The sequence below is a fragment of the Mauremys mutica genome, chromosome 7, assembly GCF_020497125.1.
Source record: "Mauremys mutica isolate MM-2020 ecotype Southern chromosome 7, ASM2049712v1, whole genome shotgun sequence".
NCBI classification, from domain to species: Eukaryota; Metazoa; Chordata; order Testudines; family Geoemydidae; genus Mauremys; species Mauremys mutica.
The window spans coordinates 100,778,963-100,798,330 of NC_059078.1; the positions used below are offsets into that span (position 1 = coordinate 100,778,963).

At 43.7% G+C, this 19,368-nt stretch overlaps 1 protein-coding gene across 1 annotated transcript in view; it reads right to left on the reverse strand.

Annotated features, from left to right (window-relative positions):
- ADGRA1 (adhesion G protein-coupled receptor A1) overlaps positions 1 to 19,368 on the reverse strand; it is a 472,051-nt gene that overhangs the window by 259,215 nt on the left and 193,468 nt on the right. The window contains exons 5-6 of the mRNA XM_045025299.1: positions 10,266 to 10,337; positions 8,953 to 9,116 (exon numbers count right to left, since the gene is read on the reverse strand). Coding sequence (XP_044881234.1) covers positions 8,953 to 9,116; positions 10,266 to 10,337 — 236 coding nt within the window. The remainder of the gene's footprint in view (positions 1 to 8,952; positions 9,117 to 10,265; positions 10,338 to 19,368) is intronic.

The window sequence follows — 19,368 nt, forward strand, 5'->3', positions numbered from 1 at the left end:
GCGCTCTGATTCCCGGCCGCGGCTGGGATTGAAAGCACTCTGGGCTCCCCGCCGCGGCGGGCAGCCCAGAGCGCTCTGATTCCCGGCCGCGGCTGGGATTGAAAGCGCTCTGATTCCCGGCCGTGGCGGGCAGCCCAGAGCGCTCTGATTCCCGGCCGCGGCTGGGATTTGAAGTATTTTTATTGTTTTTTTTTTTCAAGTTCCTGATTATAGGCCGCACCCCTAATTTAAAGACTTAAATTAGGGGGAAAAAGTGCGGCCTATACTCGGGACAATACGGTATTACATATTTTTATGTATCTCAACAGTTCCCTTGTTTTGTGAAGGGTGGACATGAAAAGAACATGAATCACCTTAGGAAAGCATTAAATTAGTGCAAGTCTACAATAGCCCGGACAACAAGAAAATAATTAAACACATTCCTTGTCTCCACATCTGGTAAAGAAAAATATGCTTAAACAATGTAGACTGAAATTTTAAGTTAGTGCCTCCACATACAGGGAAAGCATTAGCAAAAAATGATAGTGCATAATATTGTCACTTTCTACCTCTTAAGTAGGAATCTGTGAAACACAAATCAAGGTGATATCATGAAATAAGCACATCTCCAAGAAAAATGAAAGCATTCAGCCTCATTGTTCAGCCGGCTGAAACAGGGGCAAAATTAATGTTAATTAATTACTCATTAATGAGGAAACCCCAAATAAAAGCTACGATTTTTTTTAAAAAAATAGCAAAAATGATAGTATATTTTTATTAAGTATGTGAATCCACTACAGAATTCTGCTCTACTCCTATAAGAAGTCAAAACCATTAAGGCTAAATTAATAGTGAATTAATGGGCTGGTACCTCAGGGAGACCCAGACTCAAATCGACTGATTTGAACTAAAGTCAGTGCCATGATTATAACTTAGTTCCTAGCAGATGTTGTGCACATCACAAAACAACTTTACAATCACCCAAAATTCAGGATTCTTTACACAAGAGAAGAATAGAATTTGGAAAAGCTGAATTTGAAGCTGAGACAAAGTGGCAAATCTATTGTCTGTGAGAGGAACTTGCCCAATGGCTGACTATTTCTACCGGTAGCTTCGGCCATTGCTAGCAGTCCCTTATTTTAATTAAATTATAAGAATGGCCATACTGGGTCAGACCAAAGGTCCATGTCTAGCCCAGTATCCTGTCTTCCGACAGTGGCCAATGCCAGGTGCTTCAAAGGGAATGAACAGAGCAGGTAATTAATCATCGGATGATCCATCCTATTGCCCATTCTCAACTTCTGGCAAAAAAAAAAAAATCAATCTATGAAAATATAGGGCCAAATTACTCAAGCCCTGAAGTCAACGGAGTTTCATCTGGTGACAACAGATTTTAATTTGGTTCATAAAGTGTTATATTGCTCTACCCTAAAAAAATGACTCTGTAAAAATGATACCTTCTTAATCAACAACTGCCCCAAATGTGTCCTGTGCTATGAGGCGTTTTCATGATTTTGAAAATTTTTCCTTTCCTGAATTGGGACAAAGTCAAAATCTAAAAAATGTTTGCAAACCAATAAACCATATTTTTTTTTGGATCAGATCAAAATGTCTTATATCAATAATTTTGAAACATTTAGTTTTGATTTTGATCTTTTTTTAACATAACCAGAATTTCTAAATGAGTCATTATGGTTTAAAAAAAGAAACTGTTTCAAAAATTCAGAATGAGACATTCAGAGAATTCTGAAACATTTTTCAATTTTTTGAATGATCAAAACTGACCCTTTCCCGGGAACAATTTTGGCTTTGATAAATCAACACTTTTGGATGAAAACAAAATGTTTCAATGGAAATTCCCAACCAGTTTTAATCTGCAGGCTTTCAGAACAAATACGCTTTTATTATTTTGTACTGTTAGCTTGGTAGCGCCCACACAGCTTTGTTGAACTTGTTCACTCAACATAGTCAACTAAGCCTCAATTGCAGCACCACTCACTTTCACTTGTGTAATTCCATTTAAGACAAATGTCAGGTCTACCTGAAAAGTTAGGTTAACCCAGTGACTTCACTCAATAGTGTGAAAAATCTACACTCTTGAGTGATGTAGTTAAGTTGACCTAAACCCTGATGTAGTCAGAGCTAGCTTGACAGAAGAATTCTTCTGCCAGCCGAGCGACCACCTCTCAAGGAAGTGGACTAACTATGCTGACAGGAGAACCCTGAAACGCAAGAGTGAAGCACTACAGTGGTGCAGCTGCAGCGGTGCCACTGTACTGTTTCAAGTGTAGACAAGGCCAAAGGGCTTACACAGGTGTAACTGAAGGCACAATTTAGCCTGCAGAATCTTTATTGCTAGTGATGATGTATGAAAAGGGGAAAAAAAAACAGAGAGTCTGATTTTCAGACCTCAGGTTGAGTTTCCAAGGCTGGTATTCAGAAAAAAGTCACCTTTTTGCTAATAACCTGAGCAAGTTATATCTAGAGCAGGGTTTCTCAAACAGGGGTCACCGCTTGTGTAGGGAAAGCCGCTGGCGGGCCGGGCCAGAGTGTTTACCTGCCCCGTCTGCAGGTCCAGCCGATCGTGGCTCCCATTGGGCTGGAGCAGCGATCCGCAGCCAGTGGGGGCGCGATTGGCCGGATCTGCGGACAGTGCAGGTAAACACACTGGCCCGGCCCACCAGAGGCTTTTCCTACACAAGCAGCGACCCCTGTTTGAGAAACCTTGATCTAGAGTCAGAGAGAGTAACATGGAATCTTATGCCATTTTCAGACACTTTTCAGAGCAATAATGTTCCTAAACTGTTATAAAACCACTGTAGTATCCTGTAGCAGTTTGGTCTGTAACACTATTTTCGTTAAAAGAACGAGGAGTACCTGTGGCACCTTAGAGACTTAGGGTATGTCTTCACTACCCGCCATATCAGCGGGCAGCGATCGATCCAGCGGGGATCGATTTATAGCGTCTAGTCTAGACGTGATAAATCTACCCCTGTGCGCTCTCTCATCGACTCTTGTACTCCAACGCCAGGAGAGGCGCAAGCAGAGTCGACAGGGGAGTGCAGCAGTCGACTCACGGCGGTGAAGACACCACAGTAAGTCAATTTAAGTACGTTGACTTCAGCTATGTTATTCACATAGCTGAAGTTGTGTAACTTAGATCGACATCCCCCTCCCCGCCCCCAGTGTAGACCAGGGCTAACAAATTTATTTGAGCATAAGCTTTTGTGGGCTAAAATCCACTATGGCCCATGAAAGTTTTAGCCCATGAAAGCTTATGCTCAAATAAATTTGTTAAGTCTCTAAGGTGCCACAAATACTCCTTGTTCTTTTGGCTGATACAGACTAACATGGCTACCACTCTGAAACCTGTCACTATTTTTATCATCCAAGTTTTGACCCACACCTAGAAGAGAGTCTTTAAAAATCACTTTTAACCCTGGAATTTATTCTTATGACAAGGGACGTGTGTGTGTTGCATGCATTAGTTATAGTCAGGGCCCTATGAATTCGATGACTGTGCAGCTGCAACATTTGAAAATGATTTTCATACTGTTAGGCACTACAAAAAGTGCCATGGAAAAGTCTACCTACCTCACACAGGGTACTTTTTTCTTAATTTTAGAAATGGGGAAACAGACAGGGCTATGCAGCTCTATTGATTTTAATGGAATTACACCAATTTACATAAAACTGAGTATCTGACAGAAACTTTGTGCTTCCAGACAATAATTTTATGGCACAGCCAAGATATGTGTCCGGGTCTCTGAAATCCCAGACCACTTCTATCTGACCATATGTCTACACTGCAATTAGAATGTGTGATTATACCACAGGTAGGCATACCTGAGCTGGTTTTGACTGAACTAGGTCACTAAAAATAGCAGTGAAGCCACAGCAGTATGGGTGGTGGCACAGGCTAGCAGACTGAGTACGTACCCAAGTCCCAGGAGGTCTTGCACTTGGGAATCTGCCTCATAATGTTGCGGCGTTGCTATATTTTTAGCAAGCTAGTTTGATCAAAGGTAGCTTGGGTGTGCCTACATGTGCTGCAATCACACCATCATTTGCAGTACTGACATAGTAGAGGAAAGAGTCTCCCAACTAAGGCTATTTGTGACAGCTGCTGCATGATATTCTATTTTGGTGGCAGTTTTGCCAGTTTAGTTGCAACCTGCTGCTATTTTGTACTTTCTGACATTTCTCCTCTCTGCCCTCTCTCCAACAAGGCAGATTTCTGTTTTCAGTGGACAGATTACACAACTAGATAGAATTTTCCACCTGATCCATAGGAAGGCTCTTCTCAGGAAGAACCATCGAAGACAGTATTTTCCCTCATGTCAAAATAAGTAACAAAAGAAAAAAAATCACTCTACAAAGTGCTTTAGAGGCCTTTTTATTAAACCCAAGTACAAATTAAATGATTGAAAATTAAATTTCTCAGTGTTGTGAGCACCCTGGGCTGCATAGAACCATGAAGTACCTGGAAGACATTATAAAGATTGTGAACCACTCAGCAATTATTATAATCGTTGTGAAGCTGTCAGAGGATATTAAAAACAGTATCAAGTTATGGGCAGACATGGTAAAAAAGTGTTCGATGGACATAATAAACAGCATTTTATTAATGCTACAAGTATATCAGCGGTGTTCTAAAGAGTGTTATCAGAATATGACTTTCTGAGAAATCACTGTTTCACTTCCTTTATAAAACATTCACTGAACATAAGAACGGCCCTACTGGGTCAGACCAAAGGTCCATCTAGCCCAGTATCCTGTCTTCCAACAGTGGCCAGTTGCAGGTGCCCCAGAGGGAATGAACAGAGCAGGTAATCATCAAGTGATCCATCCCCTGTCGCTCATTCCCAGCTTCTGGCAAACAGAGTCTAGAGACACCATTCCTGCCCATCCTGGCTAATAGCCATTGATGGAGCTATCCTCCATGAATTTATCTAGTTCTTTTTTGAATCCTGTTATGGTCTTGGTCTTCACAACATCCGCTGGTAAGGAGTTCCACAGGTTGATTTTGCATTGTGTGAACAAATATTTCCTTTTATGTGTTTTAAACCTGCTGCCTATTAATTTCATTTGGTGACCTCTTCTTGTGTTATGAGAAGTAGTAAACAACACTTCCTTATCTACTTTCTCCACACCAGTCATGATTTTATAGATCTCAATCGTATCTCCCCTTAGCTGTTTCCAAGCTGAAAAGTCCCAGTCTTATTAATCTCTCCTCATATGGAAGCCGTTCATACCCCTAATATTTTTTGTTGCCTTTTTCTGAACCTTTTCCAATTCCAATATATCTTTTTTGAGATGGGGCGACCACATCTGCACACAGTCAATATGGGGATAATTGAAATCCCACATTATTATTATTATTATTATTATTGAGTTTTTTACTTTAATAGCCTCTCTAATCTCCCTGAGCATTTCACAGTCACTATCAACATCCTGGTCAGGTGGTTGGTAATCTATCCCTACCGCTATATTCTTATTATTAGAGGATGGAATTTTTATCCATAGAGATTCTATAGTAGAGTTTGATTCATTTACGATTTTTACTTCATTTGATTCTATGCTTTCTTTCACATATAAATGCCACTCCCCCACCAGCAGGACCTGTTCTGTCCTTCTGATATATTTTGTACCCTGGTATTACTGTATCCCATTGATTAACCTCATTCCACCAAGTTTCTGTGATGTCTATTATATCAATATCCTCATTTAATACGAACTCTAGGAAGTTCATGTTAGTTAAGAGCCTAAAAATAGCAGTTCAAAGCCTTCTTTGAGACTTCTCTGGCTTCTCCAGAATTTTCAATAGCCAGGAGACACTTCTTCCCACCTGCACTGCATTCTCTATACTGGATTGCTATAAAGTGGCAGACTGACCATGAATGGTATTGCAAGTTTTAAAGTACTTAATAATGTAGGGTGTGGAATTATGAGGCAGTTCCTTCTTGGGTTTTATCCTGATGGGTATCTGCACTCTCTACCGACCCATCATTTAAGATTCTATCCTCATGACAGCCCTACTTGTGAGATGATCTTTAGGGCTAAAGTCAAGTGATTAAAAAATTAATCATGATTAATCGTGCAATTAAAAAAATTGTGATGAATCACACTGTTAAACAACAATAGTTTACCATTTATTTAAATATGCTTGGATGTTTTCTACATTTTCAAATATATTCATATCAATTACAACACAGAATACAAAGTGTACAGTTGCTCTCTTTATGTTTATTTTTGATTACAAGTATTTGCACTGTAAAAACCTAAAGAAATAGTATTTTTCAGTTCACTTAATACAAATACTGTAGTGCAATCTCTTTATCATGAAAGTTCAACTTACAAATGTAGAATTATGTACAAAAAACCAGCATTCAAAAATAAAACAATGTAAAAGTTTAGAGCCTGCAAGTGCACTCATTCAGTCCTACTTCTTGTTCAGCCAATCGCTAAGACAAACAAGTTTGTTTACATTTGTGGAAGATAATGCTGCCCACTTCGTGTTTACGTCACCTTAAAGTTAGAACAGCTGTTCTCATGGCACTGTTGTAGCCGGCCTCGCAAGATATTTACGTGCCAGATGCACTAAAGATTCATATGTCCCTTAATGCTTCAACCACCATTCCACGGGACGTGTCCATGCTGATGACGGGTTCTGCTCGATAATAATCCAAAGCAGTGCAGACTGATGCATGTTCATTTCATTATCTGAGTCAGATGCCACCAGCAGAAGGTTGATTTTCTTTTTGGGTTGCTCGAATTCTGTAGTTTCCGCATCAGAGTGTTGCTCTTTTAAGACTTCTGAAAGCATGCTCCACACCTCGTGCCTCTCAGATTTTGGAAGGTACTTCAGATTCTTAAACATTGGGCTGAGTTCTGTAGCTATCTTTAGAAATCTCACAATCTCATCTTCTTTGCATTTTGACAAATCTGCTGTGAAAGTGTTCTTAAAATGAACATGTGCTGGGTCATCATCCAAGACTACTATAACATGAAATATATGGCAGAATGTGGGAAAAACAAAGCAGGGGACATACAATTCTCCCCCCAAGTAGTTCAGTCACAAATATAATTAATGCATTATTTTTTTAACGAGCATCATCAGCATGGAAGCACGTCCCCTGGAATGGTGGCTGAAGTGTGAAGGGGAATATGAATGTTTAGCACATCTGGCATGTAAATACCTTGCAATGCCAGCTACAAAAGTGCCATGCAAATGCCTGTTCTCACTTTTAGTTGACACTGTAAATAAGAGGGCAGCATTATCTCCTGTAAATGTAAACAAACTTGTTTGTCTTAGCAATTGGCTGAACAAGGAGTAGGACTGAGTGGACTTGTACGCTCTGAAGTTTTACATTGTTTTGTTTTTGAATGCAGTTATGTAACAAAAATTCGATGTTTCTAAGTTGCATTTACACAATAAAGAGATTGCACTACAGTACTTGTGTGTGGGTGAATTGAAAAATACTATTTCTTTTGTTTATCACTTTTAGAGTGCAAATATTTATAATAAAAAACAATATACACTGATTTCAATTACAACACAGAATACAATGTATATGAAAATGTATAAAAACATCCAAAATATTTAATAGATTTCAATTGGTATTCTATTGTTTAACAGTGCAATTAAAACTGCAATTCATTGTGATATTTTTTTTAAATTAACCGTGTCAGCTAACTGATTAATTGACAGCCCTATTCACAATCACACCTTTCGCTGCAGAGGAAGGTGCTCACTCCCCTTGCTATCTCTCCCAACTTCCAAATACCTGAAAATTATTGTTAAAACCAGAATTTGTATTAGGATCATTGTTGGGTCCCATCTCTCTACTTCCACTATGGTATTAGCATTGCCTACTCTTTGCTTTTATAGTTTTTAGTATAAGGGTATGTCTACTCTGCAGCTGGGAGCTTGCTTCCCTGTGTGAGTAGACAGACACATGCCAGCTCTGCTTGAGCTAGCATGTTAAAAATAACAAGGTAGATGAAGGTAGTGCCAGTGGCTCACATTAGCCCCCGCACCTCCCCGAGTGTGTACCCAGGGGACGTGGACAGGTTTGTATTAGCTCTCAGCTGCAGAGTAGTACACATAGAATGTAATTAGTACACTGGTCTTTGTATTGTGTTTTTAGAATATATTTAACATGCATCCCAGCAACCTATTGTAATTCAAGAAAGTCCTCATGAAAATCATATTAATATTGAAGGGTCTGTGAAGTGATACTTCTATCTGTGTTAGGGTTTTCTATTGAGATCATCACTGTGGTATCTGAGCACTTTTGATGTACTTTTTTGCCCTTACTGAAGTATAACACACTCGCTTTGAGTCATCTGTTTTAGTCTCTTCCTTGCTATAAGAGGCTCAGCTTGATATATCTTTTATTTATTCATTCATATTCTTCTCTCTCAGCTCCTGCTTTCCCCATCACTTTGGTTATGGTGGGAAAGCTTTTTCAAAGAGCTATTTCCTTTATACATTTTCAAATAATGAATTTTGCATAACTTGAACTCTTCTCAATGTAAAAATTCTATTCTTCTCCAGTGCACAGTGGTAAAGAATACTGTACAGTTTCATAAATGTGAGAGATGAAGCAATGTGGCTTCACATTTATGCCATGCTATTAAGAGTATAACCTGCTGGAATACACTGCTTCATGTAGAACTACCATACAGATTGATGTTTATTTTATACCATAATTAAATATTATTTCATATATGGGACATGACAGTTATGTTTCTGTGATTTACAAATTCCATTTTATATGAAACTGTATTTTTTCCAAGTTGTATTCTCTTTCAATGTTAGTGCTCTTTTCTCTGCGCTGTACCTTGGTTTTCTTGCACTCATGAGAAGGCTAGACATCAGCACATTCTGTTTGGCATCTATTCATCAGTTTACACCTTTTCCTGGGAAATCCACTTCAATTTATAATGTTAAATTAGTGTGCAACTCACCACATATCAGCTGGTTTTCCTTCAGGTTATGAAATGCCAGTCCTCGTAAAGTACTGGGATAAGCACAAACTGTTTCTTCTGCTATTCGAACTGAAGCATTTCTAGCCCACTGCAAAACCCATTTTAAATTACAGTCACAGATGAGCGAATCAGTGTTGAAATGTCTAGGAAAACAAAAAAAGTAACACTGAAGGAATAAAATGCACTTGTGCAAAATAAATTAATATATGCAGCACAAGATTAGACTGATGCATCTAAACATAAAGACAAGCATCACTTGACAAATAATATACATTCTCCTCACTCATGGATTCCAAGATACTATGACCAATTCTACTCTTAGGTACAATGCAACACCCTTTGACTTCAATGAGAATTGGGCCCACCATATCCCATATGCATGTAATTAGTGATACTGTTTGGCCACTAGACTGATTAATTTTGCGTCAGTGTTTGCACTGAAAGCTAAAACCTTTATAAGCATACTGAAGAAAATGATCCTAAGCTATTACTTTGTATATTAAAAATTCCTCTTAGGGGGTATGTCTACATTGCAATGAAAGACCCATTGTATGGCTAGGCTATGGCTAGCCTGGGGCAGCTGATTCAGGCTCACTGGGCTAGGGCTGCGAGGCTAAAACTTTCAGTGTGGATGTTTGTACTCAGACTGGAGCTTGGCTCTGAAGCCCTGCCAGGGAAAATGGTGGCATGGGGGCGGGTCTCAGAGCCCAGGCTCCAGCCCAAGCCTGAATGTGTACACTGCGATGTTTAACCCCGCAGCCCAAGCCCTGCGAGCCTGTGCTGTGGGTTTGTTATTGAGGTGTAGATATACCCTCTGTCTCTAACACCATACAAACAATATTTACCCATTTAAAAAACCTTCTAATATGTGTATTTAATACATTCAGTAATGAATTATTGGAAATTTTCAAATGAAAATTATTTGGTGGTAGTTTGTTTTTCCTCTTTTTTTCCTGTTACCATAAAAAACAAAGGAAAATTATTGCAAAAGGCAGTACATTAAGTAATTAGAAACTGACGAAAGCAAGCCACTGAAATTAATACTGCAGTTCTGCCACTCAGGTTCTGAGGAGTTCTCAAATTAGGGGAAAAGGGGAAAAAGTAACACTATATAGTCTATGGTATCAACAGAAGGAGTTAATATGAACAGTAGTTTTAGCCTTGATTATTAAACCTCTACTCTTTTGACATGTAAAAACTAGATAACTCTGCTACAATATTGTACACATATATGGTAACAACAGAGTTGTATGATATCCAAATCGAATTTTACATATTGAAGCCATACTTACAAGGCTTTCAGAGCTAATAGCTCAGAAAAAAGTCCGTTCATGAGACTTGAAAAAATATTCCCTGATAAATTTCTAGAAAAGAAACAATATATAGTTACTATAACAAATAAAAGATGCAAACCAGTTATGTTATATGGCAGAATTTTGCTGCTGTTAATTAAAAAAAGGTTACTTCAAGGTAATCCAGACTAAATTGATTAATTTAATATTGAGAAGAGTTTAGAGAACATACTGAATATGTTTTGTGTGTAAAATGAGACTAACTATACGGCAAGTTAGTTTCATATTCTAAGGTTGAATTACATTATACCTTCATGAAAATAATATTTTCATATTAAACTTCTAGGAAATGTAAACTTTTTCTATAAACTACAAAATGATCCAGCTTCATGGGATCAGTCAAGAGAACAGCTTATTTTAATGTCTGTTGTAAGAGGATTTGTCCATGTATTTGCTTTGAAAATTTACTACTGTCTTTAAGGAACTAGTCTGAATAGCTCAGTTCTAAATAGCTCTAATTGTCTCTGGTAATTTATTCCCGAATGGCTTTTAACTCCATGACTACAAATATATCAATGTCCTTTTGCATTGTCTAACCATATTGTTGCACTCAATGCATGTTAACATCAATGGCAAATGCCCAAATGTCAAGTCATATTCTCCACTGCTATATCAGTTAAATAAAAATTGGTGTAGCATCTACGATTAAGGTTTCCTTTCAGATAAAGCACATATTTTTGGATTGCTGACAAATGTTTTTTTCTATCTAGGCAAATAAGTAAATGCCTGACACCTTCTGAATTTACATGACTGAATTTAAGACGGCTGCAAAATTTCATGTCTCAGAGGATTGTTCAGCAGAAAATGTGTTGTTACCAAAAAGAAAATAAGTTGTATTGAAAAATAAAGATTCAAGCCTTTTTGACAGAAAAATTGATTTTTTACTGATTTATATTTCTGTTCTGTCTACAAAGTAAAGAACTCAAAAACTATATTGAAGGTAAGAATTACGTTTAAAAGTACTGTTTAACGAATGAAGCCTTTGGCAAGCTGTAAATACTGTAATCTGATAAAAATCTTTGCAGGAACTGCATTATATACAGGGACGTGTGCCCAGATGAGTTCCTGCCTGAAAGATGAGGAAGTATCATGGGTCAAAACAAGTTTATGGGGTTCTTTTAAGAAAATCACTTATTCTTGAAAGATAATATTACTTTTAGGATGTTTATTCGAGAAAAAACTGTACTGTGCATGAAGTCCAATGACAAATATGCAGCTTGGATGATAATGTATGAAGCCATGAAGATAGATGTTGTAAAGATAGGAGATGCTAAAACCCATTTCCATCCTATTAGACATTTTGGTCCAATTTTGTGAAATACTTAGTACCTTGCATACACATCTATCATAGTGTAGCAGGAACTGCACCCTATTTAAGGCTCTATTACAGAGCTCAGATTAAACAAGAACTTTACATCTTTATTTAGTAATAATCTCATCAAAATGGCAAAAACCAAAACAGAATATAAACGGAGTACTATATGCATTTTATCATGCTTTGATGAAAAATGAATTTATACAGAAAAAATAAATTGATATCTTATTTGCACTCTAAAGCAAACCCTTAACAGTGACCTCAGCAATGTTAAGGCAAAAGAACTTCCCAAGTGCATGGAACACGTGAGTCAGATTTGCTGATCTTTTGATACTTGATATGAAAGCAGATGAAGTCACTGATAAGGTTTTGTGTCACCCTCCAAGTCTGATGAAGTTGCAGTATGTATTGCTTTTAGGGATCTACTAGAGATGGAAGTAAAAGCCTGATGGGGTGCTGCAGTGCATTACTGACTGTAGGAAATATGGAGATGTAAAGGAATGCACTAGACTTTCCCCATAAATTCTTATGTCTATGCTTTTAGCGTAACATAGCATGGATGGAGCATACTCTGTGGAATTTTAACTCTAATTAAATATAGTTTTTGTTTGCTGATATCAGTGGGAGTTGAGGGCACTCAGCATCATAGAGATCGCAATTATGCAGATGCCTAACTCTAAAGTCAGTGAGACCAGTGTTTACTTTTAGGCACATGCTTAAACACCTTGCTGAGGTCCTCAGGGTTTCTCAGGGTGAAATGGACTGATCAGGATTTGACCTACACTGTGGTAACCTAAATATTTCTGAATCATCTGCCATCAAGAGTTTTCTGTTTTTCTTATTTGCTGTAACAATGAAGGATGAGAATATTTTCTTCAGAGTTTTAATCAATGCTAAAGCTGCACAACTAACACTTCAAAAGATGTAACACACACACACAGAATAATGCTAATTTATAATCATTTTTCTTCCCTTTTCTAGTTTTCCCCCCCCTTCTTTCAAATGAGGGAGTGATCCCAGCATTTGACTGATGGGATTACTGTTTGTGGGTATCACAGAAGTGAAGTTTGAGGAGGGATTTAAGTGAAAATAGGGAGGACACACGGGGCATTTGAATAGGCATAAGAACGGCACTGAAGAAAGTATAAAGATGAAAATGATGAGTAGATAAAGGGAGAGGCAAGGCGAGACTAATTAAATGTGGGAAGAAGTTGGGGGGTTGGAGGGGGGGGATAAAAATGAGAGAAGAGGTGTAGGCTGGGGCAGGTTCCAGTGGATAGTTTCTTGATACCCCTGCAGGAATGTCAATTAGATTCCCTACATGTTACTTGTTTTGTACTTTATCTCTACAGTGTACAAAGTGATTAGCTGCTTCAATGACATTAACAAAGTCACAAGAGAATTTATTATATGATATTATCATAAAGATAACTACTGATGATGATTCACAGTCAGGATGAAATATAAATCAGATGTACTTTAATCAAATAATTGCAAGTAAGCAGCAAGGTGTGTTTCATACTTTTAAAAGAAAGATTCAGGAGTAACTGTTTGTCAAAGCATGTTTCAGGCTGGAACATTTTATAGTCTGAGGTGCTAATTTATCCAGGCTCATCAAAATAGACTCTGATATATCATTAAAGTGAAAGCCATAATCTTCTGCTGCTCCTGATACTTAGTTCTGAGTAGAACAGGTGTTTAAATTATTAAGAGCCCCATTCAACACCAGAAATCCATTTGCATACCTGGTTCCTGGAACATAGCATTGAAACATGACCCTTGAGAAGGCCAAAAGGAGATATGAAAGACTTGTTACATTCAATTATGTCACTTACAATCATGTTTAGAATATAAAAAGCTCACCAAATGGAAGCATGGCCAAAGGATAATATACAAGCCAGGAAAGCCAAGCCAATAGATTAGCGAGTCATAACAAAGCATCTTTTGAACCACCTGGATTGCAGTCAGTTATACCTGTCATATAACATGTATATATGCTCTAGGATCATTTTGGTACTATTCCATTTTGGCAAATTCATCAGCTCCAAGTAAGTGTAAACCATGGATCAATCTCAAGGAAAATAATCACAAATCATTGACAGGGAGTGATAACTTTGGATTTCAATACTAACCAAAAGTTCAACTCCTATTTATTGCAAGGTATGAGACCTTTTTTTGGCACAAGCTTTGGGCAAAATCTTCCCTCATCAAGGGGTTTATGTTTTTATGTGGATTCAGTGGTTGTACTTGAAACCCAAATGAACTTAAACATGGCAGTTATCGATGAATTTATTAATCAAACTTCCTGCAAATTAAATCAAAGAGTAACAACTCTTAAAAGACCTTGAATTATGTTAATCTAAATGAAATATATTCCAATTTCCTTTGTTTCACCTGATATTTATGCTTTTAAACAGTGTAAGAAACTTAATCTCTCTAGTTAGCAGAAGATAACTAGAGATATATCTGTCTTGCTCTTTCCAGTAGACTTATGGCTCTCTCTACTGGTTCTAATAATATGGCCTACAAAAAGACGGTTACTCACCGTAGTAACTGTTGTTCTTCAAGATGTGTTGCTCCTATCCATTCCAGTCAGGTGTGTGCGCCGCGCGTGCACGGCTCTTCGGAACATTTTTACCCTAGCAACTCCGGCGGGCCGGCTGGGCGCCCCCTGGAGTGGTGCCGCCATGGCGCTGAATATATACCCCAGTCGGCCCATCCGCTCCTCAGTTCCTTCTTGCCGGCTACTCCGACAGTGGGGAAGGAGGGCGGGTCTGGAATGGATAGGAGCAACACATCTCGAAGAACAACAGTTACTACGGTGAGTAACCATCTTTTCTTCTTCGAGTGATTGCTCCTATGCATTCCAGTCAGGTGATTCCCAAGCCTTACCTAGGCGGTGGGGTCGGAGTGAGACGTGGCGGAGTGTAATACTGCGGAGCCGAAGGCTGCATCGTCTCTTGATTGCTGCACCAACGCGTAGTGGGAGGCGAAGGTGTGGACCGAAGACCAGGTGGCCGCTCTACAGATGTCCTGGATGGGGACATGTGCCAAGAAGGCGGCCGACGAGGCGTGCGCTCTCGTCGAGTGAGCAGTGAGGCGGCATGGTGGCACGCGAGCAAGCTCGTAGCATGTCCGAATACATGCCGTTACCCAGGAGGAAATCCGCTGGGAGGAGACCGGCTCGCCCTTCATGCGGTCGGCGACTGCTATAAACAGCTGGGTCGAACGCCGGAAGGGCTTCGTCCGCTCGATGTAGAAGGCAAGGGCCCTGCAGACGTCCAGGGTGTGAAGCTGTTGCTCCCGAGGGGAGGCGTGCGGCTTCGGGAAGAAGACCGGGAGGAAGATCTCCTGGTTGAGGTGGAACGCCGACACCACCTTAGGGAGGAAGGCCGGGTGTGGTCAAAGCTGCACCTTGTCTCCGTGGAAGACGGTGTATGGTGGACCAACCGTTAGAGCATGGAGCTCAGAGACTCGTCTCGCTGATGTAATTGCGACAAGGAAGGCCGTCTTCCAGGAGAGGTAGAGCAGAGAGCACGTGGCTAGAGGCTCGAAGGGCGGTCCCATAAGCTTGGCCAGAACGAGGTTCAAATCCCAGGTCGGGGCAGGACGCCTTTAAGGAAGCAAGTGGGTACAAGTGGTCCAGGCCTTTAAGGGTACAAGTGGTACAAGTGGGTACAAGTGGTCCAGGCCTTTAAGGAAGCGGGAAACCATCTGGTTGGAGAAGATGGACCGACCTCCCATAGATGGACGAAAAGCGGACACTGCTGCCAGGTGTACTCTCAAGGAGGAGACCGCAAGACCTTGCTCCTTAAGGTACCAGAGGTAGTCCAGGATGGTAGGGACAGGGACTACGAAGGGATTGAGGCCTCGTTGGTCACACCAGAGCGCGAATCGCTTCCATTTCACAAGGTAGGTGGAGCAAGTGGAAGGCTTTCTACTCTCTAGCAGGACTTGCTGTACCGCCGCCGAACAGTCCCTCTCCGCGTGGGTCAACCACGCAGGTACCAAGCTGTAAGATGGAGGGACCGCAGGTTCGGATGGTGGAGTCTGTCGAAGTCCTGCGTGATGAGGTCCGGCCATAACGGAAGGGGGATGGGATCCCGAACGGAGAGCTCGAGCAGCAGGGTGTACCAGTGCTGCCTCGGCCAGGCCGGAGCTACGAGTATGACGTGGGCTCTGTCCCTCCGAAGCTTTTGTAGCACTCGGTGCACGAGCGGGAATGGAGGGAAGGCGTAGAGGAGGTGATCCTTCCAGGAGTAAAGGAAGGCGTCCGACAGGGAGCCTGGCGAGTGACCTCGGAACGAGCAAAACAGGTGGCACTTCCTGTTCTCTTTGGAGGCAAATAGATCTATTTGGGGAAACCCCCACCTCCGGAAGATTGTATGCACGACATCTGAGCGGAGGGACCACTCGTGGGAGAGGAACGACCTGCTGAGATGGTCGGCCAGAGTGTTCTGCACTCCCGGAAGAAAGGACGCTTCCAGGTGAATCGAGTGGGTCACGCAGAAGTCCCACAGGAGCAGCACTTCCTTGCAGAGGAGGGAGGAGCGGGCTCCGCCCTGCTTGTTCACGTAGAACATCGCTGTCATGTTGTCCGTGAACACTGTCACGCAGCGGCCTTGCAGGTGGGTGCGGAAGGTGTGACATGCCAAACGGATCGCTCGCAGCTCGCGGATGTTGATGTGCAGAGCGAGCTCTTGGGGTGACCAAAGACCTTGGGTGTGAAGGTCGCCCAGGTGAGCCCCCCAGCCGAGCGCTGAGACATCCGTGGTCAGAGTGGCGGATGGGCGAGGAGGGTGAAACAGGACTCCCGCACACACAACGCCTGGGTCTAGCCACCAGCTGAGGGACTCAAGGGTTGGCTTGGTGACCGTGACCACCATGTCGACAGGGCTCGATGCGGGCGGTACACCGACGCTAGCCAGGACTGGAACGGGCGAAGGTGGAGCCGCGCGTACGCGGTGACATATGTACAGGATGCCATGTGGCCCAGGAGGCGGAGGCAGGATCGCACCGTCATGGTAGGAAAGGCGACGAGGTCTCGAATGACGGAGACCAGTGTCTGGTGCCAAGATCGCGGTAGGCAGGCCCTGGCCAACTTGGAGTCGAGAACCGCTCCAATGAACTCCACCCGCTGCGACGGAATTAAGGAGGACTTCTCGGCATTGATGAGAAGACCGAGCCGTTGAAATAGAGACAGGATTTCTGTCATCTGGTCCATTACCAGCCACCGAGACGTTCCGCGAACCAGCCAGTCGTCGAGATACGGGTAGACGTGTATACGACGACGGCGGAGGGCTGCGGCAACCACTGCCATGAACTTGGTAAACACCCTCGGTGCGGTGGATAGGCCGAATGGTAACACTGCGAACTGGTAGTGTGCGTTGTTGACCACGAAGCGTAGGTAGCGTCGATGGGGAGGGTAGATCGCGACATGGAAGTACACGTCCTTCATGTCGAGGGCGGCAAACCAGTCTCCCGGATCCAGAGAGGGAATGATGGTCCCCAGGGTGACCATGCGAAACTTGGGCTTGAGCAGATACTTGTTCAGCTCTCGAAGGTCCAGGATAGGACGTAGCCCTCCTTTCGCTTTGGGGATGAGAAAATATCGGGAATAGAATCCCCTGCCCCGCCTGTCTTGAGGCACTGCCTCTATGGCACCCACGCTCAACAGAGTCTGGACCTCTTGTAAGAGGAGTTGCTCGTGAGAGGGGTCCCTGAAGAGGGACAGGGAGGGTGGGTGGGAAGGGGAGGGGCGAAACAAACTGAAGGCGGTATCCCGACTGGACTGTTTGAAGCACCCAGTTGTCTGTTGTTATTTGGGACCACGCCGAAAAGAAATGGGAAAGGCGGTTGTAAAACAAAAGGGTAGGATCCGGTAGGGAGAGTGATGGGCCGTCCTTGGGCGTCCCATCAAAAGGCCTGTTTGGACCCTGGAGGGGCCTTGGAAGGGGCCTGGGCCTGGTTGCGACTGTTGCCGGATGGTCGACGGCGATTTTGGCCAGGCCGCCTGCTGTTGTAAGGACTGTACCGTGGCTGAGTGAAAGGCCGGGAGGGTTGCTGCCTGAAGGACCTGCGCTGTGTTGCCGGTGTATGCATCCCGAGAGTGCCGATGGCTATGCGACCGTCCTTCAGGGTCTGGATCCGGGAATCAGTTTTTTCCGAGAACAGACCCTGAGTATCAAAAGGCAGGTCCTGCAGCGTGTACTGCACCTCCGGTGGTAGGGTGGAGGACTGCAGCCAGGAGATGTGCCTCATAGTCACTCCTGAGGCCAGGGTCCTTGCTCCCGAGTCCACGGAGTCAAGAGCGGCCTGGATGGAGGACCTGGAAGATTTTGTCCCTTCGTCCAACAGCGCCGAGAACTCCTGGCGGGAGGCTGTTGGGAGCAGTTCTGTAAACTTCGCCAGGGACACCATGATGTCATAGGCGTACCTGGCGAGGAGAGCCATCTGATTGGCGATCCGAAGTTGTAGACCGCCAGCAGAGTAGACCTTGCGGCCCAACAGATCCATCCGTCTCGTCTCCTTAGACTTCGGCACTGGGGCGGGCTGACCATGCCTCTCCCTGTCGTTGACCGACTGTACGACCAACGAGTCTGGGGCCGGGTGAGTATACAGATACTCATATCCCGTGGGGGGGACGCAGTACTTTCGCTCGACCCCGCGGGCAGTAGAAGGGACGGACGCCGGTGACTGCCAGATTGTCATGGCGTTCTTTTGGATCGTACGGATGAACGGTAAGGCCACCCGTACTGGAGCTTCCGCTCCAATGACGTTCGTCACTGGGTCCTCGTCCTCCTGTACCTCCGCCACGGGGAGATCGATGGCCTTTGCCACGCGGCGAAGCAGGTCTTGGTGGGCCCTCAAGTCTATTGGTGGAGGATCTGTGGAAGATGCTCTGGCCACCCCCTCGTCAGGTGACGACGACGAGGATAAGCCCTGGACTACAGCCACCGTAGATGGATCTTCTAACGGTTGGTCGGCTGGCTCGGGCTGAGGATGCCTCTGGGGGTCGGGCGGTATCGAAACCGAAGCCAGTGGCGAAGGGGCCGTCTACTTATGGTGGTCTCTGGTACCCTGCGCTCGGAGGCAGGGGCCCTTGGAGGGAAAGGCACCCCCTGAGTCTCGTATTGGGCCCAGGGGACCCAGAAGCCCCACTGCTGTGCACCCTGAGGTTGACCATGCTGAGCAGGCGGAAGGTGCCCGTTGCTGCCTGCCCCGGAAGCGACTGACGCGGGGCGAGATGGCCATGGGGGTGCAGAGGCGCTGATGGACTGCGTCGTCGAAAGCGGCAGCCTGTCCCCGGACGGTGCCGAGAATCGGTGCCGGTCATCACAGTACCGGGATGGTGACCGAGACCAACGTCCGCCGCGGTGCCGGGAGCTCGACCGGTACTGGGAGCTCGACCGGGATCTGGACCGGCGGTGCCGGGAGCGGCTGCGAGAGTCACGGTACCGTGATCGGTACCGGGCAGCGGACCTCCGTCGGTGCCGACGCGAAGGCGATCGGGACCTGGAGTGAAGCCGGGAGTGCGACCGGTACCGTGATGTTGAACGGTACTGGGACTGCGACCGGCATCGAGATGGCGACCGGTACTGCGATGGTGAGCGGTGCCGGGATCTTGAGCAGCGGGACGGTGACCTTCGTCGGGACCGGGAACGAGATCGGGACCGGGAGCGCCGTCTGTGCCATCCGTCCGGAGAAGGGGGTCGAATCATCGCCGGC